This window comes from Calidris pugnax, unplaced genomic scaffold (assembly GCF_001431845.1).
Source record: "Calidris pugnax isolate Ruff unplaced genomic scaffold, ASM143184v1 scaffold56, whole genome shotgun sequence".
In the NCBI taxonomy this organism is placed as follows: Eukaryota; Metazoa; Chordata; class Aves; order Charadriiformes; family Scolopacidae; genus Calidris; species Calidris pugnax.
In genome coordinates this window covers 17639482-17661196 of record NW_015090839.1, presented here as the reverse complement: position 1 = coordinate 17661196, position 21715 = coordinate 17639482, and the positions used below count along the sequence as shown (strand labels likewise).

Genomic DNA, 21715 nt, shown 5'->3' with positions numbered 1-21715 from the left:
TCGTTAACTTTTAAAATAGTGAACATAATTAGAAGTTTGAGAGCAATACAATGGAGCAGGTCTGATTTGATCACAAATACTTTTAAGATACAGTTCTGGTTAGCAAAGACTGCCAATTACAAACCCATAACAAGTCTACCTATAGCTTTTGTAACATTTGTTTGAATTCAACTCCCATTTCTGTAGATCTTCCAAGAGATTATGAAGGACATGCATTGTCAGTTTCACTAGGCAAGAACTAAGAAACAGGAAGACACCCAAGTACAGTTGTAACTCAAGTCATAGATACCAGACTCGTTAACAAAACATGGCATGATACTTCTGGTAGGTCATTTACTTACCTCCACTTGCCGATTCTTGCTCTTCCCCTTCAGGAAACGTAGCCTGGCTTGGTAAGCTATTCCTAGAACGAGTGACTGACTCTAAGTGTGAAGCCCTTCCCAACAGAGATAGCTCATCTAGCACCTCTCCTTCTTTGGCTTCCAAATCAGATTTTGAAGTGGTTAACTGTTTTATGTTACCTGGTGCCATTAAACTATTTGGGTCATTTAAACAAGCTACAGTACCACTGTCCAGGCTTAATACTCTGGCACGATTCTTGGCACTGTTTGTGCTAGAAGTCCGACGTGTAGATCGTTTTTTGCTAATTCCTTCAGAGCTTACATGGGTTTTGTGAGTATTTTCAGAGTCTGTGCCCCCACGTTCTTTAGAAACATATTTGGTCTTTAGAGCACTGTATTTTCCCTCAGGAGACTGGCATGAATGGGAGGTGGTGCTGGAAGAGCTATCACTGCTGAACTGATGAGCTGACTGCATACTTGATGTCCTGCTCAAGTCACTTTGATCACTGGAGTCCTCATCATGACAAAACACAGCACTATGAGGTTTAGTACCAGATACACCTCGGAAGGAAACATATTCCCTGTGCCGACTTGAATCAAAGCTACTAGCCCGCTTTTTTCCTGTCCTTCTCCGGCTGGACTTGTGGGTAGAAGCTGTTCGATGTATTAAACTAGAAGATTTTGGTCGGACATCTCCTTCTTTTTGTTTTCCACTCGTTTCTTTAGAAGCTCTTGTATCTACTAGCACAGCTAGTTTCTCACTCTGCTCATCTCTTTGTTCAGCGGCCTTCCCAGGAGGCCTGTCAGCTTGTGTAGTCAATTCATTGGCGTGTGGGTTCTTGTTGGCCTCTTCTGAAGCAGAGGCACAAAGACCTTTCTGACTGTGCATCTCATCAGATGCATTAGAACCCTTTATCTCTTGAGCACCACTGTTAGTGCTCACTTCCACAGCAGTCCTTTCGCTACTAGTCCTTTTGTCAGTAGTAGAACTACTGTCATCCTCTGAGTCAATACCGCAGTCCTTTCTCTTACCGTCCTTTCTCTCCTCTCTAGGAGACTCCTCCTCGTGCTCTGACAACACGCTTTCTATATGCGTTGAGCTAGTATGTTCACTTTTATAGCTACTGATGGTACTGTTAGTGTCACGATCAGTCCCACTGCAGTAGCTTTCTGTTGAACCACTGCTTCTAGTACTCAGGCTTCTCAGACTGTCCACACTTTTGTCTGCTTTCAAGGATTTGCTCTTCCCACTCTTAGCCAATGGTTGAGGGCTGCTACTTTTCAGAATGTCATCTAATTGAAAAACTCCTGAAATGCAAGAGTTCTCAGCCAAGGACTCTCTGGATCCAGAAGGGGGCTTGGAAGCTTCTAACTCACTGACAGGATCCAGTCCTCGTCTTTGTTGATAGAGAGGGAAGTCATTTAATGAAGCATCTGGAAAAGCAACGGCAGAGCTAGAAGTCCTTGGTACACCTCGTGGTCTATGATCCTTCCTATAGGAGTGAGAATGCAGAGTTATAAGCGAAGCTACTTCTGGGTCACATGCACCGGTTTTAGACTGGTCCATAAGCTGGTTGTTCGAGAGGCACACTTTGTCACTGTTGTCCCTTGGCAAATCCTGTCCAGAGGATAATGAAGGTTGGATGGAGACGAACGAGTCATTCGACACCAGACGAAAAAGCTTCCGATCAGTTGCCAAATCTGTTTAAGTACATATTTAAAAATATTCATGTAGAACGTTCATGTAAGTTACACAGTTTGCTTTACAACTGCTTGTTTATACGAGATAAAGCAAATAAACTGACAAATCCATTTGCAAGTAGCATGAATCACATTACCATTTAAAAGATTTCCTAGCATCTGGGAAAACCTGACAGGGACTTTTTTTATAAAAAAAAAAAGAAACTGTCAACACCAGCTTAATCTTAGCAGCTAATAAAAGACAACACGATTCTGACAAGCCTCCAACCTCCTCTATTCCTCATGTGTCAGGCTTAATGTTTTTATGTATCGCAAAGTTGCTTAATTATAAAAGGGTACCCTGCCTTTTTATTTTTTTATTTCCTACATTCAGTAAACTGTTTGTTTCAAATAAAGTTTAAATTTATTAATGAAAACAGACTAAGCCCCATTAACTCTCACAAAAATCACCTTTCCCATCAGGTACCAAGTAATGTCACACTTAGCAAGGATGCAGGCAGTGGAACAAGTCTATTAGCACTATAATAAAGCTCCCTACAAAGTTACAGACTTTTAGTACTTCTGAAATTGGTGCTGTTAAAGCAAACCAAGAGCTCTTGGTCAGAACAATCTTTTCTGTTACCAATCACAAGTAGTCTGCTGTAAAAATGTCCACCTGCAGGCAGCACTGAAAGGCAGGCTACTTTCCTTTTGGTGCTGTCACTAAAAACAGAAGATCTGGAAGCCAGGTTAAGTTACTACAACTGCTAAATTTTTTGTAGAGTGTATTTGCACATGTGTAACTTAAGAGACTCACTAAGTCAGTTGAAAATAGTAGAACTCTGCTGCCTACTACAACATCATGGCCACAAGTAACCCTTTATTTTAAACATATATTCTGCACTGAATCACAGACTAACAATTGAATCAGTCTGACTAGATTGGTCAAAATGAACCACAGTATTCACAGAGTTAACTTCCTGCTAATCACAAGGTACTTTAAAATCAGCAAACAAAAGATTTCCCTACAGTTTTATGCTCTATTTTAGACTGAGCAGATTTCTTCCTGGCAATGAAGCTAAATGAAAAATGCAATCTGAAACAAAATTGGACAATCGAAGAATACAAGCTAGCAGTTTCCTTACATACTAGGAAAAACAATTACGAAACTCTGATAGCTTGCATATTAGAAGCAGTCTGTAGCTCCAGAAACACAGAACTCCAAGCAGGATTATTTACTTTACAGAAACGCATGCCTGATTTAAAAAGAAATTCATTTGGCTGCACTGGAAAGCAAAGCAAATTAGTCTACAATGAAGCCAATGAATCCCAGGCCACTTTCAGCATGAGATGGATCATCAAGAGACATGTAAGCCATCCATCTTTCAGCACTAAGGAGACAGTAAATATTTATTACCTGCTGGAATATACCAGAAAAAGAAACACACAGCCAAAGAATAAAGTTTAAAGTATTCAAGCTATGCATCCCAGGAACTTAGAGTAATTAAGAAAGTAATCAGGAAGCTTCAAGATACCCTTTCTTAGAGTCTATCAACAAATTACATGAATTTATTTAGCATGTTAAGTAAAGGGTCTCGGTAACAAAATACCATGTTTAATATGTAGAAGAAGAAATTTTACCTTGTTCTTCACTCCCTTCTTTACATAGGCTAGAACTCTGGCCAAGACTTAAACTGATATCATCAGAGGTCTTGGCAGTGTCAGTATCTCCTGTGAATTTAAAGAAAGAAGAGTACTAGTGCCTAAAGTATTAACACATACATTTACATACACCTATCAGGAGAAACTGGTACTTTTAGTTCTTTATTTGAAGGCAACTAACAATAATTACAAGTAACAGAAAATTTCCATTATCTTTCAGGGATAAGTATTGTATACTCTTTTTCTTTTATTTTATATACGAGAAGGTTTTCCTTCAACTACACAGATCTTCCATGAAGGTATTTACAACAAACTCAATAGCAATATTATTTTTTTCCCCTAAAGATATAGCTATTATTCCTTTTTGCATGGTTGCCAATAAAAATGAGGGGCAGATTGTAACAACATACTTGTGGAGATAAAAAAAAAGGTAAGGAAAAATCAGGAAGGTAACAAAAATTCACATCTTAATTTCATTTGTCTTATTATTAGCCTAAGACATTTACAAAATAGTAACTTTGCATATTACAAATAATTTATTTTTTTGTCTCAGAGGAGTTCACAAGGGCTGCCCTGGACAATACTTTGGCTAGATGCCAAGTAACTAGACATAATCAAGTAACTGAAATACAATACCAGAAGGGCATCTGGTTGCACAGAACTCAAAATATGAGGGAAAAGTCCACTCAAACCAACCCCTTGGCTCTGTGTTTACAAGAAAAAAACCTGTTGTTACATGGAAAACAGAGCACAGATTCCAGGATATTGTCTCCTAGTGTTTTTGGGCACACAATTTGCAACTCCCAGGAAGACTTCTTCCAATCAGTAAACGCTGTACTTAGCTCACAAAAAGTTTTGAGGAGGACAGTATTTGGAAACAACATAGTAAAAACCAGCGAATTGAAGTGCTACTGCAATGTAGTTTTAAATAGGCAAAAATCTCACCTTTGATGGTTGCTGCTGTTCCCAGACGAGATAACCCAGATCCAACCTAGAAATAGGGAATTATGAAAGAAGTTGTAAATTTTCAGGAACTACCCGACAGAGGCACAAACACACCAAACAGCAGAGTGCTGTAAAATCCTTTCCAACTCAGAATATTTCCACTGCAAACAGAGATGACAAGGCTTCTAATTATGCATCCAACTACATCACTGAATTATTCTGTTTTATAGCCAATGTAATTGGAGATTTTACTATGTTGACTTTAAAAATAGTTTCTGATCTAGGAATTTTCCTTGAAAATACTTAATGCGGAAACAAACTACTGGTGTGGTTGTACGCTAATAACGGCCCTTGTAAAGCTGGATGTTTAATGCAGTGATCACGGTTGCCTAAAATGCTTAAAGAAAACACCATGTTAAAAAATAAATAAAACTTATCTGCTCAACATAGTAAACACCACCCTAAATACATAAACTGCTCCCCTTGGAAAAAATACATATTTTTAACAGGGTTAGTTTCCAGGTCTGTCGAAGTTGATTAAATGACCAGGTAACCACAAGAACCTAAATGTTGGTACATGGACAGTGGCAACAGCATGAACAGAGGATATGGCAGGATGATCCCTGCTGGCAGCTCAATAAACTGAAATCAATGTAACCTGATCATTTTATTATGTCTTATTTCTCCCTCTCATTCCTGCAAATACAATTTTTCTTTTGAAGACAGTTTCCAAGTACACAGACTACAGTTACCTCAAAGCAGGTAAACTGGTTAGTAAATGACTGTGCAGTATTCTTGAATATTAGTTACAATCACATTTGAAATTTATAGTGTCTGCTTTTCAGCCATGTTCAACGGCCAACCAGCCCACATATACCTCCTCATATGAAAACAAGTTAGCCATTTAGGTTTGCAGTCTGTCTTTCTACATATGACCAGTAATCTGTAGCAGATTATTTCACAGAGGTGCTAAACTGGATTTAGTCTTTCCTTCAATAGTATTTCCAGTACTACCTCTCTGAAAGAACTTGGAATAGCACACAAAAATGCATGTGTCAAGTAATTAAACCATTTGGAAATAAGATAGAAGAGCACTCAAAGGCAAAATCTGAATCCAAGATATAGAACAGTGATGGCATTTTGATTTTACTGTATACCTACTGGGATGCTGTTTTTCAAAAATCCCTAGTTCAGATGACTCAAGAAAGAGAGCATAATTCTACTAATTCTTCTCTGTAAGCACTGCAAATTTAAGGTAATCTGAAGATGCATGCAGATTTTATTCAGCCATACTACAGAAGAATGAGAGCTTTGCTACACGTAATGCAGAAAAGCAGCCGGAGCTTGTTTAATGCATTTTCTTTACTACACTGTCATGTAGTAATTTTTTTTAGTCATTTTGCCATGTTTCAACTTTTTCCTCCCCCTTCAGTAACATGCCTTGCTGAATGTCAGTGCTATGGGAAAGCTATTTCATACAAAAAAACTGAACAGAACTCAGTTTACTTACTGTTGACATACCCTTTTGATGCTGCAAATTCAATCTCAGGGGACTAATGAGCACTAATTTTATCAGCATAAATACATTATAAACACTGTACTTCCTTTCACAGTAACTGTAACTGTGTTATAGTGTTATAGTGTCAACATTAAAGCACGCGTGAAATAACACAGAGCTTCTTCACATGTTTTAACATTAAAACTGTTATGAGTGTGTTTGGAATAGCTTTTTTTCCCCCCCAAAGACCAGTCAAAGAAACATGATCCCCAGCCTAGTTCTGTCTTCCTACACAGACCATCACTTCCTGTTCTTTTGAACGCCACCAAATACCTGCTCTCCTCAAAGTAGAAAATCTCTTAGGGTATCTATGCTGCATGATGGAGCATTATTCAGATAAAACACCACCATTAGCATAACACTGCACTACATCATGTACTGCTTGCTCAGAGAGCTAATTAGAAGGACTTGGTATGTTAATACCACACCAAGGATTTCCACTTCATTCAAAAACAGCTTCTGTATCTTTAATAGCATGCTGCATTGCTCATTGCCAACGTAACCTTATAGTCTGGCCAGTCAGCCTACCTGTCCTCAAAGTGTTGGTAAAAGATGCCACAACTGGCTAAACATCACAAGCCAACTAGAAGGAACACCACATGCAGCACTATGGAAGATGAATGCATGAATCTAGCCGACGTAATAAGGAAACAGAACAACTTCCCCAGTGAAATTACACGGCAACTAGAGCATAATGAAGTTGCATTAAAATCTAATAAAGCCAAGCTCTTCAGCACTTCCATCTGGTGTTGCAGCAGCCCCTATTTATGGCTTTCTTCCCACTACAGTTGAAGTGTCAAAATAGTAAAGATTTTGCAGAGGTCATCCAAAAATAAACAGTTTTAGTCTTTCTATTTCCACCAGTTTATCTTGCTTTGTACTTTAGCAAATTAACATTTTTGACTGCAGAGTCAGAACTCTCAGGAATAATAATTTTCAGAAAGCCATTTAGCATTGCAAGAGAGAATCAGCAGTGGATACCTTCTAAGAAAACTTAAAAGAAGCCCCCTGAAATTCAACACAACGGAAGTTTGCCAATTAAGCAACTAAATGGGAGATCAAACAAAAGTAATGGAGGAAAACAAAGTTAGAACACAAGGATGAAGTTACAGCTTGAGCTATCTAACAGCTCACTGATACCAAAAGGAAGAGGGATTATCTGACCATGCTCTGAGCCATTTTGATTTACTAAATGAGAAGAAAGCTAACTGAGAAAAAGGGAATGCCTTCTGATGGGATAGCAGGTTGCCTTATAAAATCCAGCTGTTCTTAAAATGAATATGAGATGGGATGAGCAAGAGCTATGCAGCTGGGAGAGTGCAACACCACCCTAATAAAGCAGTTATATAATAATTAAAAATCAGCAAAGATGACTCCGCAGACTGCAAAGTCAGCAGTACTAAAGCAACAACTGCAGCAGCTTTATTTCTTACCTGGTTGTTTGGATCTATCCCAGCATAAGAATTGCGTGAACTACAGCCAACAGGGGGAGTTGCTTCTCGTATGAACTCTGACATCTCAATCCCTCCACCAGGATCACTGTGAGAAACATAAAAGAGGAAAAAAAACCAAGCAAACATTAATCTACCAGTTCAACAGAAGTTTGTCTGTCTACACGGAGTGCGGATTCAAAACAATTTTTCCCTTTTTAAAATATCAGGGGCTCAAATATATCTGAGTATCTCAGATGAGTACTGACAATTCGACACAGGAAGCTCAGTCAGAGCTGGAGCACCCTCTGTACTGTCACAGAAGCTGCTGCCTTGTAAAGCCCACTGTCACCAGCCAACACAAACTGTGAAAACCTAGGAGCTACAAGGCATTTTGAAATGCTGACATGAAATTCTGTCTATACGTATACACGTGTAGCTTTCCAGTCATCTATCCAACTATAATACCCAGAAAGAAATCAATAGAAAAAATAATAAATAGAACTCTTTCAAAGAGCAGGGAAAAGAGCACAGATCTTTTCCTCAGACTGGGTCTAGGAGCAAAAATAAGGATGGGTTAACCAACAAAAGCCACACATTGCCAATTATCAGAAAGGCAGAGACATACAGGGACAGGGTATCTCTCCCAGAGATGCAAACCATTTCTTTCTACCAGAAAATAAGCTCCCTTCAGATAATTTAGAGGCCCTACCAAGAAATATTTTGAGGTACAATATATACGTATTATTACTTTCTAGTGATTTCACCCTCTCAGGATTAATAAGTATTGCTTTAAAAGTATTTTCTACATCAACATCACCAAACTGTTAATTCAACATAATTCAGCTTGTTAAAGGCAGGTATTTATGAAACAAAAGCAAGTTGGGTCTGTCCATTAGGACAATGGGGTGTGAAATATGTTGGGGACTACAACTCTGGAATCGAATCCAGGATTGTTTGTTAATTGCAAAGAGGGAGAGTTTGAGGCAACCTTTTTCCTCTCCCAATACAGTTCTCTCTAATCACCTTGATCCAGGAGCTTTCTGAACAGAAGTAACTGCAGCATAACTTGATGCTCCCTGCTCCTGCCTAAAGATAAACAACTGCCTCCCAACAATCCGTGATTCAGAGCTGTGGCAAGTCCACTCCATTTTCCTGGAGAAAGGACATACGCACAACCCTTCTCCATCTGGACTAAGAAACTAAAGATGAAGCCCTTCTGGAGAAGGGGACAGAGATAGACAGAAGCACTGCAGGACTTATTTAACAGACAGCTAGTCTTATAGAAAAGTCTCATGCAAGAAGACCAACACCTAACAATTTTTTTGTGAACACACGGACATCAATCTAGGATGTTACAAACACAACTAAAGGATCCGAAATATCATTCATTCTGCAGCATGACACTTCAAGCCACTGTCATCTCAGAGAGGCGTAAAGGTACAACCTTGTATCATCTAGAATGGCTCCCAAGAGGCCCCTGACCTTTCCCTACATCACAGAGATGACAAAAAGCACAGCCTGAAATTAGGAATATACTACTTCAGTAAAAAGAAGTCAAGAGATAGCCAGCCATCAGTTAGCAGAACAATTATTGTCCCAATCCAGCAAATTGAAGAAAGAAGTGAAAAGGCACCATTTTGGCATACAGCTCAGGAGTCAGACATAAGGATGCTCTTACTGATCACTGTTTACAGAGCCCTCTCTGACCTGATACTATCAGCTATAGTAAGACAGAATCAGGTAAGAAAAAAATAAATATATAGAATTCAGCTTCAATGATTTCCAGCAGCTTTAGCCAAACAAAGTATTCTGTATGTAAGCATTTTAAGAACAATAAGGACGTAACATGACATTAAAAGACTTAACTGAAAAATTCTCATTTATTGTTTAAGTCCAGCATATATTATGACAACAACTGAAGACACAAGAAAGAACACTTTTCAGAAAAGATTAAATTCTTTTTCTGTTTGAATAATTCATTCAAACGCTGCATATGATTAAAGTATGTCCTATGAAGTAGAAAAATAAGTCAATGCAATTAAGCTTTCAGGCATAAAACTGGATAATTAGCCAGGGTGGGAGAAGAAGGTGATTTTGTCTAAAAGTGAACCACAAGTATCAACATAAGCAACAATACAACCCAACGTCACCACGCTACTCACAGATGCTATATTCTGTGACAGCACACACAAATTAATGGATTAACAAAAGCTAGTAACAAAAACCAAAAAGTCTGAAGTACAGATTTCTAGCATTAATCATTGTACCCATAAGGATCTAGACTACAACAGCATGTAGAATCCTTCAAGAGCCATTTTCTACTACTGTTGTGACCACTGCTTTCTGCTATTAAGTTATAGAAACAGTTTCTCAGTTTGCTGACTTCATATCTTAGAGCAAGTGCTACCCTTTTCAATTTGCAAGCAAAAAACCTGAAGTTACTATGCAAATTGAAAAGACTGAGTAAATTACGTCCAGCTACATGCAACAGAGATTGCTGTGAAAGAGGCATTCAGAGACTGCACGTAACAAATTAACAAATTATAACTAATATTTCTAATTATTAGTAACTGTCCTATCTAAAATTACTATCTGCAGCTATATTACATTAGGATGTCAGGGACTAATTAAAAGTCTGAAGAGGCTGTAAGCCTATGTGAATTCAGAAGCTTAAAACCTGACTTGGGCTTATTGACTAAAGAAATCTGATATTCGAACTAGAACTTCCAGACACAGTTTGGAATGAACAATTTTGAGTTCAGGATGAAGCGGACGAAGATTTTTATTCTTTTCTTTTGAACACCTTCTCCCCTTAATTTCCAACTAAAATAGCATAACTAGTCAGGAGGCTGCTCTCAAAATACAAAAGGACCACAGCACACACTGCAAATGCCAGACCACGACAGTTTCAAGCATTAAGAGAAGCTTTAGTCAAAGCTTGAATCCCTAATTCAGAAATCAGAAAGCTCCAAGGTTAAGAACAGGTCACTAGCCACAGAAAACTGCAAGAAGAAATAGCAACGGTAGTGCAAGAGTTGTAGACATTCCATTTTTAAAAAAAATTTCTCTTGCTTGTTTAAGTAAACCATACATAACTCAAAGATGCAACGTTCTCCAGCTGTCAGTTTTATTTTGTAGAAGCACATGTGAAACTCATCATGATTACAGCTCCCGCATGCTGATGGGGATCAGGGACAGCAGTGTCACCAGGTTAATTTTTTACAGTACTTTCAATGATAATAGTCACTGACACAAGAAGAAACCATCTTCATATCCCCAAAACAAGACTGACTCAAGTGTTTTCAGGTATCTATGTGGCTTGACTGATACCCAACAAAGATTACGCTTGCACCGTCCCTTTTACCTTTTTATGTGAGATGAGAAGCCTGTGCCCCCATTACTTGTTTCCATGAAAACTCACAGAATTACTACCGCCACCTGCTTAAGTATGAAAGCACCGCAATAGAAGCTACAGAAGACAAGTCACTATCTCTAAACTAAGACTACCTTCTTTCAAAAATATTAACTACAGAATTTTAGCTTTATGAAGAGGATGAGGAAAAAATAAACAAGGCATTCCTTAGGGATCAGTAAGTTGTTCTTTGCTTAAGCATACCAAGGTTCTATGAAAAGATTAAAAACCCTCGGAGTCTGAGCCTATTCACAAACCATTGTGAACTGAAGATAAATGAGCACTTCATGTAAACCTACAAGTGACAGCACATAATTTTTGTCAAATACCTGAAAGCACCACTTAGCAGATAAACATCTGAAAGAACAGCCGTTCTTAGAAGCTAAACAGAATCCTGAACATAACTTTTAAACAGAAGCCATACAATTTCTTAATCCTTAAAAACTATGAATACTCATATGTAAAGCAGTCCCAGGGAGGGTGTGAGTGGACAGGTGAAAACTCCAGGACTGATTTGCACAATATAGTGCGTATGTATATATATTTAGTATCAGACCCTGTAGCCTAAGCTATCAAAAACTAATATTCTGATTATGTGAATATTTAACATAGTATGTCCACTTAGACCTCCTCTACATCCACCTTATGCCAGGGGAGCAGAGTTAAAAAAGAAAAATCAAAAACCTACATACACACTTCCAAGGCAGTTTTTTTATTAGTGTTTGAATTTAGCTTACTAAGGCGGCAACAGCTCAATATTAAACACTCACTCTACATCCCCTCTACTGGTTTGAATGTTATCATCCCAGAGTTCTTGTAAGCTTCCAGGCAAAGATTAGTATATACTGTACATCCCACTTACCAAAAAGTAACTCCGTAATTTCTGCATTGACCTTGTTCCCAGTTCTAGTTAAGAGACCTGAAAGTGGGAACAAGGATCATATAAAAGTTAATGAAACTTTAGTTGGCAAGCAGGACACACAGCATCAAACTAACCTCTACTTCTGAGCTTACAAATGCTTATAGTGTAATAACTGGTCCCACGTCAATTGCTCCTTAGACAAAACAGAACTTCTGAAACATCCAGAAGTAATTCACAATACTAGTAGAAAGAAGTCCCTTGCCAAGTCTTGGCTACTGTTTTGGAAGCAAAAGCTACACGGCTTGAAAAAGAAAAAAAAAAAAAAGATCACTGCTAGAACATGTGTTAGCAAGGTTGCATTGAAACAGAACAGACCACTAGTTTACTTCATGAATTTTATTAAGCAGAATAAGCATTAATATACATTTAGGCAAGCATTCTGCCAAAATAGCTCCATAAGTAATAGTATAATAAGTAAATAAGTATACCTTACCATTAGTAAGGTATACAGCAATCTAAATGGAGTCATAATTAAAATCAGCAGGCTCCGTTACCAAACACAACACGGAAAAAGGGTCAGGTTATAAAAGATTGATACAAGAAGTCACTGTATATCAACTTTAAGGGAATCTAAGACAGTGCTTTGGCTAACAATACCTGAGCTGAGAGAAGATACAGAACTTAAGACCCATCAGATGAGAAGCTACCCCACATGTACAGTGAAGTCCTTCAACTTCTAAGCTGCGCGTTTTAAAGAGCATCACTTTAACACTTCCTTTCTTTAAGCATCCTGATAAACAGAGTGAAGAGGCTTCTTTCAACTACATTTCCTTATAGCACACGTCTCCATGAAAAAGTTTCAGGGTTTTGTTTGTTTGGGTTTTTTGTTTTGTTTTTTAATAAAACACACACAACGTTTTAAGACTTAGGACAGCATACTAGTTGCCTTGCTTTGAAAATTATTCATGGGTACTAGTACCAGAAGCTCACAGACAAGAGAAAGGTCTTCTTTGAAAGCTAACAATTCAAGGTTGATTTACTTCATGCAGTCTAACTCTTCGGATGGCCTCAATTATCTGGAGCCAGGCAGAGGCTTTGATAATAGAGCTCGTCACACATCCACAGTCTGATCAGACTGGTTAGGCTGGCCTTGGTGATGAGTCATCTTTTGCTCTTCTTTATCCAAGTAGTCTGGTCAGAGGAGGAAAACCTCTGGGTTTTGGTTTGTTTGTTTTTTTTTTAATGCTGGTGACAGCAAAGAAGATCTGTGGAAAGGAATCACCTCCTTTTGACAGTACTTCAGAATCATCATCTTCATTACTGAAGAATTCCAGGATTTCCAAATTCACAGGATAGCCTTCTCCTGAAGCAAGACTATGCCTGGACTCAAGCACTGTATCCAACTCCTGCTTTTGCAAAACTAAGCAAACTGAAACCCCATCAGATGTTCCTTTCAGCAATAAAAGACTTAGCATATAGTACGTGGTCTCTGACAGCTAGATTTTTAAAACTAAGTCCACTGCTGAAATAAGATTAGTTGTACTGGTTGTGTTCATTAAGTATTTAGTGACCTAATCAGCACACATTTTCCATGCTATTGTTTCAGTGCTTCCAGCATTTTCGATATTGTTCTGGAACTCCTTTGGGGAAGGAACCAGGAAATTAACATGAATCCATCACTTCCAAACTAATACATAAATAAGTCTGCTTTTAAAGACCAGACTTAAACAGTCTTTCAGAACTATGGAGGTCTGCATCTATATTCCTCAGTGTTTATTTCAACCACCATTCCAGTTACACATCCGATGAAGACAGGACTGTTCATCATTTGAAGCAGTACACAAACATCAGCAGACACCTTACCTGGGCCCATTGCTGTCTTTCCTCTTGGCTGAAACATTGCTTTGTTCTGTTTTTGCACCTCTGTCCATATGCTCACTGGCATTCCTCTCCACAATTTCTCCCTCATCCAGTGCCCTGTGCAAACGGTAATTCACCATCTTCAAAACGATAAAGAGAGCTGCTATCACCGGGCAGTAGACAGCTACTATCATCATGGAAGAAGGAAGGGCCTTTCAAAAGACAGTAAGAAAGAGTTAATGAGCACAAGGTCAAATGTCCATACGAATACATAACGCTATCTAGAGTTTAACAGTTTCTTTCACACAGAAAATATTGATCATACTGAAAATGAAGGTTTAAACACACACTCCCTAGAGTCAAACTTTGTGTGGGGATTGTTGCAAGCCTAGCAACATCAAAAAAAAGAAGAGTTGGACTATAAGATATGAAAGCACCGCAGCAGTATGCTAAGCAGACTCATCACGGGAGCCTGAAAACCAAATTCAACTCTTGTTCTCTTCTTTCAGGCTATCAGAATGTAGGACCCAGACTAGGAAACCTAGAGCTAGCATGATTTTTTTGTGTTGCACCCGATATTTTTGATTAGTTGTTTGAATAAAAATAAAATAAATACTTTAAGCAACTTGAAAACTAAACCAAGCACAGGGTATGACCATATTTCAGGGCTAGTACGTAGCACCAAGTTAATTTTGGAAAAACTAACGTGAGTTTGACAGCATAGTAGATGGGCAAAAACCTGCTGAACAACCCAACAAAGGTGTTTTGACCTCGTTTGTCAGCTTCCCACAGCTACTATGCATGACAAGGTACTGATCAGTCTCAAAAGCCAAACTTTTCCCTAGCTGCACACAAAAAAAAAGGCTGTTTACATTCGTGGCTCACACATTTGCGCAGCAGTGCACAATAACCTGCATGACCACACTCTGCAAAGATTATTTGTGCTAGACCTTTACATGCCCATGGAAAGGCAGCCAACACAGATGTTCTGAAGAGAGTTTTTCAGAATGCCTCAAAGGTGGCCAAAAGCCACACAAAAAAAAGCTCAGTCCTGAATTGAACTTTTGAATTTCCAGAGTTAAGACTTCTCACACAACTTTTGCTGAGGCCCATAAGATTTTTACAGATCAATCACTTCAGCAACAGATACATGTGGCCTAAGAATTATTTAGAATAAGTGTTTAGAGAACTAGTTGAATTTCACATTTCACTTCAAGGCTTTCACCCTTCTATTCACCTTTTTTCATATGTATAAATTTTGCCATTTCCCAAGGCAGTCACTAAACAAAATGAGATACCAACTCTTAGTCTTCATGTACCAATAAACCACTTTCTTCACAAATGCAAGAAGAGTCTGTGTTCTCAAACATTTTACTGCATCACTACCCTTTACCCCAGTGATGGTGTAGTTTGGTATAAAATTGTAACAGCCATAAATATACATGTACACAGACACAGGACAATCAGAATTAAAAAGCATTTATTACCACCACAAACATTAATATAGTAGACAAGAAGAACAAGTGAGCTGTGTTTTTTAGATCTCCTAGTCTAAGGCAAACTCCAGGTTGTCTCATACACTACACCTAGTCTCCGCCCAGTACAGATCATCCCAAGAGAAAAGTCTTTATGGTGATCAAAGCCCTACACACATCTTGCACAATCAGAAAGTGAACATGAGTGGAGAGCCCCTTCTATTCTGCACATACAGCTACTTTTAGTCATTTAAAAGAGATCCAATTACAACATCAATATTTCTACATAATCAAGAGCTTATTAGTCCTAGAAGAACTGACAGTGCTCATCACAGAGTTTAAACCATGACTTTAGCAAGAACAGTTCGAAGAGATCTCCAAATACAAAAAAAACCTCAAACATTTCTAAATATTGTAGTGACTGTTGACTTTGGAACAAAACCAATCCTTAATCTGGCTGCTTACCTTCTGGCAGTAAGCAAAAACAAATAATCAATATAACATTTCTAAAGCCAAACAAGTATAAATAATTGAGTCTGGAATCAATCAGGAGGCAAGTTACTTATTAGGATTCTTTTCTTAAAGAGATCAAGATTAACCTACCTTTTCCTCCAAAACAAGTTAAGTCAACACCTCATAAAACATTTGAGGTAGGAAAGGCAAACTAAGCTGAGGTATACTAACTTATATTTTGCATGCTGAGCTGGACAAGACCCTAACGGACAGGGAGATTCACGTACCAAGCACCACCTCAGGAGGAAAAAGAGTTGTCCAGGCCGGAAGGGACCTCCAAGGGTCATCTAGTCCGACCCCAGAGGAAACAAAGTTATTTATAAACAGCATCAGTAAGCAACCAGCAATGCTACAAGGGTTTTGTCAAGAAAGGCAGTGCTTCCACTTCCAAGAACTTGAGAGGCAGCTAGCTCGCTGCAGGCAAGGGCAAGCCCGTTAACTTTGGCAGAACACATGAGCTTCCTGTACCTGCTAAGCAGTGTGCTACTCACTCCCAACACAACTTCAACTAGCTTCTCCTTCTTAAGTACCTAATGCTCAAAAGCCATTACCAGAAGAGTCAGTTTAACACTAGATGACAGTTGGTCTATAAATGACACACCTATAGTTTTCTATCTGCAGAGCTCTTCAATTTCTCCCCTTCAGTCCACCAGCAGTGAGGTCACCCAATGTATCCAGTTTATCTTGTGGAATGCAAATTCTACATGTCCTGTTCTACAAAGGAAAGCTGTCAGAACAAGTGGGGGAAAAGCAAAACACCTCATGTAACTTGCAGCAAACCCAATAAAGAATTAAACGGTACTTTCTCCTCACATCCCATTTCCACTGAATTGTGGAAAGCTAAAAATAAAATAAAGTCACTACTTTTCACTCTTCGTATTACTAGTAGTCACCTTTCTCTGGATAGGGAATATACTCTGGGAATAGTAAAAATTTTAGCACATCTGCCATATTCTGCTGTCTGATCATACTTTATGTTAAGTCTCATGCTGTGGTACAGCAGTGCTACCCATCACACCAGCAACTCACCTGCATTCCAGCCTGAAGAGGAAGGAAGAGTTACTGCAACCCAACCTAAACCACTGCTGCCTTCTCTATTTTTCTTTGCCAAACTTAGAAGTGTTCAACTTCCATTTGGGGTCTTCTGCCCACAAGCCAGGGCAAGTTAACATGAGGTTAGTATTTTAACCTGTGTTTGACGTTTTATAATATTAGAGGAAAGACAAGTCTCTCACCACCGTAACTGTGCATCCTATACAATGCCATCCTCAAGATTGGAATACAAACCTAACTCCTACAGATTTGCAGCTAGAACTCATTTTGGTTCTTTTCACAAGTACTAAAGCATTTTTTATTGGGCACAGCAGACTAAAAACCCCAGGTTAGAGTTGTTGGCAGACACTAGCTGTCTGCAAGTCTGTAGTTGCAACAACATTTCAGAGAACATCCCATTTAACTGCACATCTCTAGTCACTTCCATTAGTCTATGTTTTCTTTTGGTGCTAAACAGCAGTAGTCACAACTGAAGAAGCTCGAAGAAAGAGCCAGACGTGACCATACAAAAACTGCCTGCTTTAATTACATTCTGTTGAAAACTTCAGTCATCTAATGGCTGAACAAACCAAATCATTAGATAAACTCTTAGCTGAAAGTATTTCCCTAAATCTTAAAGGGAAGTTAAGTAGTACTCTCAAAGATGGAGGGCAAGGTGAAGTATGCTGATTTTCTACCACCTTTCCCTCACCAGTTACTTTCTTATTTCAAACCTTTCAGGACAACTTATGAAAACCATACTATCCATGTGGACAAAAGAATGCAGGAATGTGCAGTTGAGGAGTGGGTCTGTCCTTTCTGGAAGCTGCTGGCTGTTAGGTCAGCTCAGCTGTATCATAGCACACCTTAAGCACTCCTCAATTCCAGTGGTCAACCTAGAACAGAAAAGAAACCTCAAACCACTAGCTACAGGACTAAAATGTTCCAATTTGAATTACAAAAGTCACTGTATCTTGACTCAACATTTCAAATACGCAAGTGTCAGGAATCAGAGGGAATGTCATTGATCACAGGCTGTGCTGCACGCTTACGAAGAAACGAAGACTAAATGGATCTTACCTAACCACATCTAGCTTTAGCTAGATACCACAGATGCAACGCAGATAGCAGATTATTTTCAAAAAGACACGTGTAGGTGTTACCTGTTGAGAACATCCATAAGAGAGTCTCCCAACCCAAATCAGATAAGTCTGATATCCGTATAAGTGATATCAATCAAACATTTATTAAGTAGTAACAGTTGCCTTGTAAAATGCTCTCAAGTTAAAGCATTTTGAGGCCAGTGTTTTATAGAAACAGTCACACACAAGAAGAAAAGAAACAGCAGATGTAGTTTTGTCACCATTTTTTGTTTATGAGCAGCCTGATAACTGCTGTTATCATGAAGCACGTTCAGCTGCAAGTTATGTAGTTTTTGACTGAAACCTCAAGGTGTACAAATGAAACGTGAGTAGCCAAGAAACTAGATGTGGCTTAAAGCACTGTGGGATACCAGGGATCCTCATCATACATCCAACTTTGAGTACTTAAACTTTTGGTTTTTAGAAACAGCACTTATTTCAGAAACTTCACTGGAAAAAGACTTTCACGTGAAGATACATTTATGTGACCTACTTCTATAACTACATACACAAGTCAGGAAATCAAGCGCCTATTAAGTGAACTGTTGTCTAAACGAGCTTGACTTTGACAGACAAGTTCTGTAGGTACATACAAGCCCATCACCCCAAGCAAGGTACAGTCCTGGCTTCTCTTCAGTCACTGGCAAAGTTCCCCGAGTGCCGGAGCCAAGACTTCACCCCCTCCTGCGCACGTGGTGGGGCTGAAACAGCATTCCGACTTGGGGAAGTGCTTTGGCAGCCTCCTCTCTTCCCATCCCCCTTGCAACACCGATGCATTTACAGTATTTTTTCCAACTCTACCACTATGTTTTACAACCTAGTTGTACAGTCTCCCCATACTGTAGCCTATTTTCTTCTCCCAAGTTGAGTTTTGGATTAGAGTAGAAACAGTGATCAGCTCTTATGACAGATATGCAGATCAACAAGCAAAGTTGAGTCTGTTACTGAATACAAACATCCAAACAGGATAGATTTAACTAGTCTAGAAAGCAGTATTTTTGTATGCATGCTGCCAAGCCACAGATCCAAGAGTACAGACTCGAGCAGCTTCACTCAAGCAGACATTTCTCTTCCCCCAATTCCTTCATTAGCTGCACTCTACTTTTTGTCACATTTCCAATGAGGACAGGTTAAGTCCTTAAATTAAATACACATGAGGGGGAAAAAAAAATAAATATCTGGACCTGTAATATAGATACATTTATCTATACAACTGTCTCTTCTCCTTCACACAGGGTACAGACCTTACTTCCATGTACTTAAGCTCAGAAGGCAGATGAAGGACCAAGGAAGAAAGGTTTGCTGAATTCTACTGCTAATTTCTTCAGCTGGTTTGTACCATGTGTGAAACCATCAACCCTAACAGCACTGGCATACACGTGCAAAGAAACACACAGATTTATGGTATCGTTTGCTGACCACAACCATGACTAGATTCCATTCTGAAAATACAAGATCAATAGAAGGAACGCACAGACGAAAGACTTAGAACCTTGGGTGCAATAAACCAAGTCTTTAAGCAATAAATGCATCTAAATTATCATATCCAAGAGAGATTAAGCATTCCATTCCTGTTGGGAGTTAAGCAACATTTGAAAAAAAGTTATTAGGCTTACTGTAAAATGCATTCAGCTTTGAGAAGTTCTTAAGGGATCCTTTTGCCTTTGTTGCTACAAGACAATTTAGGAATAACTACAGTTATTGCTGCCCCAATGCATCAAAGCAACACTATGATCTTGGAATTCCTTAAGTGAAGAAGTTTCATAAGTAATATGCCAGCATTCTAAGTCTTTCTATATACCTTGTTTTTTAAACACACAGGGTTGCCTGCCAGCAACAAGTCATTTGAAGCTAGCTTAGAAACTCCCTCCCACACACCAGTGAGCCATGCTCAGAATTCAGATTACGATTACCTAAGACTTTTTAAGCAAGTTCTGCTTATTTATGTATGTCCTAAAGCAATGCAACATTTACTGCTTTTTCTTCTGAAAAAGAGCTTAAGAGATACTAAAGAGCTAAGATGACCATCACAGTTCTGCCTGTTTAGTTTGTGTCTAGACAACACTTAAACTGCAGAGGGTGGAAAGAGGGAAAACAGCCAAATATGATTCAATCTGCTTTAACTTGTGACTAATCTCCCTACTTATTCTCAGGGAAGTTGGCACTTGTTGTTGCATCTTTAACTTGTCCAAAGCTATGAAGCAAGAGATTTTCTCTGACCTCAACAAAACCTGAAGCAGCTTGCTTCTGCCCGTCTTTTCCCTTTGCACAGGAAAAGAAAAAAGTTTAAGCAACAGTGAATTTTACCCACCAGCCAGCACACAACTGAAGCTTTACTACTGCTTTAAGAGCAGCACAAGACTCAAATTCAGGTACAGATTTATCAGCCGTCAAAAGAACCTGTGTATAATACAGATCAGTCCTCTGGACAGGCAAGATATAGCTCACCACACCTTTATGAACAGCTTTCTCACAGCAAGGCAGTACTAATAAACAAACTATTCTGTCAAAGCAGCAGGAAAAACAAGCCCAAAAAAAACCCCACAAAACCCCCCCACAAAACAAACAAAACAACTGCATTTGAGACAAAAGGACACTCCTCTTCCCATATTCAGTGCAACTCCAAACGGATACAGACTTAGGCTTTATAGAGAGGATCTGCTTCGTTGAAAGTTTTATCTAGCTGTTGTCACATTAACTCTGGTTTTAAAAGCAGTTTGTCTCAGCCTGCGGTTTCCTTGCCAGCAGTAGAAAGTTTTCAAAAAAAAAGCCTCGAAGCTACTTTTTCCCAAGACATGGCAGCGCGAATTAAAAACTAACCATACAGGGCTGTAGCCTCCTATTCCACATTAGCTATTTCTTAGTATGAAGTGTCTCAGACTGCAGTCTTACAAATTGCTTTTAAACAAAGCAAATGCCTGACCCCAGAGCTCTCAATCTCTGCAACTGCACTCCTGTAGAGTTTTTCCTCCAAGATTTAATACCCTAACTCACATTTTTTCACAAGGCAGTTTCTACTTTAAGTTGTCACAGCATCTGGACCTGGCAGACTTGCAGATTACATTCCACCTCATATACTCAAAACCAGTAACACCACACCTAGCATGCTCACACTTTTCTACTGAAAATTTGAAGTGGAATATTAGCGTTTCAGCAATTACACCCAACTTACACAGGAAGAAAAGCACTGGCAACAGGAAATTGCCCTCTCTCTCACAATTGATCATATCTCTCCTGTATTTGTTTCCAAGTCCAAATGTCAATAAAGTTTCTTGGTTTAAAGGTTAGCATTTTAAGTTTTGACTGTTTGCCAGATACAAAGCTATATTAAACAGCAGTTCTCCCAAACCAAGTGCGTTAGAGTCTGCTCACAAGCAAAAAAGCCAAAGTAGCTTCTTGTCAATAACACACAGTCCAGATACACCACCAGCCAGCACACAGTATGCTGCGCTATGGCCAAATAAACTTCTAGATTATGGAGCCTACGTCCGTATGTCCATTGTGGGAAGGATATCCATAACCCTGTCTGAAAAGTCAGAAGAGAAAGCGATAAAGCCGCCAGCCGGAAATACCGACTAGATCTGAGAGCTTCTACAGAAACTGGGCCTTTTCCCGGGCTACCGGTAGTCCTGCAGTGGAAGCTTGTCGCCTTATGCCCGATTTCGAAGGCGAGTAAACAGAAAAACGACGGCAGCGTGCCAGCGACTGAAGCCCTGCCGCGCCCCGCGAGCGCCCACCCGCATCCTCCCGGTAACAGCTCGGTGCTCCCCAAACGCCGCAGCCCCAGGCGCACCCCGGCC

General features: G+C 39.2%; 1 protein-coding gene across 4 annotated transcripts in view; it reads right to left on the bottom strand.

Moving 5' to 3' along the window:
* Positions 1–16791, bottom strand: part of PCNX (pecanex homolog (Drosophila)) — an 81846-nt gene extending 65055 nt beyond the window's left edge. For 3 of the 4 annotated variants that reach the window (XM_014941734.1, XM_014941736.1, XM_014941737.1), the window contains exons 1-6: positions 16771–16791; positions 13757–13965; positions 7620–7725; positions 4629–4674; positions 3663–3752; positions 342–2042 (exon numbers count right to left, since the gene is read on the bottom strand). In XM_014941734.1, coding sequence (XP_014797220.1) covers positions 342–2042; positions 3663–3752; positions 4629–4674; positions 7620–7725; positions 13757–13965; positions 16771–16776 — 2158 coding nt within the window. In that variant the 5' untranslated portion in view covers positions 16777–16791. Of the gene's footprint in view, positions 1–341; positions 2043–3662; positions 3753–4628; positions 4675–7619; positions 7726–11893; positions 11951–13756; positions 13966–16770 lie in introns of those variants that run through there. The other variant, XM_014941735.1, reaches the window with a different exon arrangement.
* Between the last annotated feature and the right edge of the window lie 4924 nt (positions 16792–21715).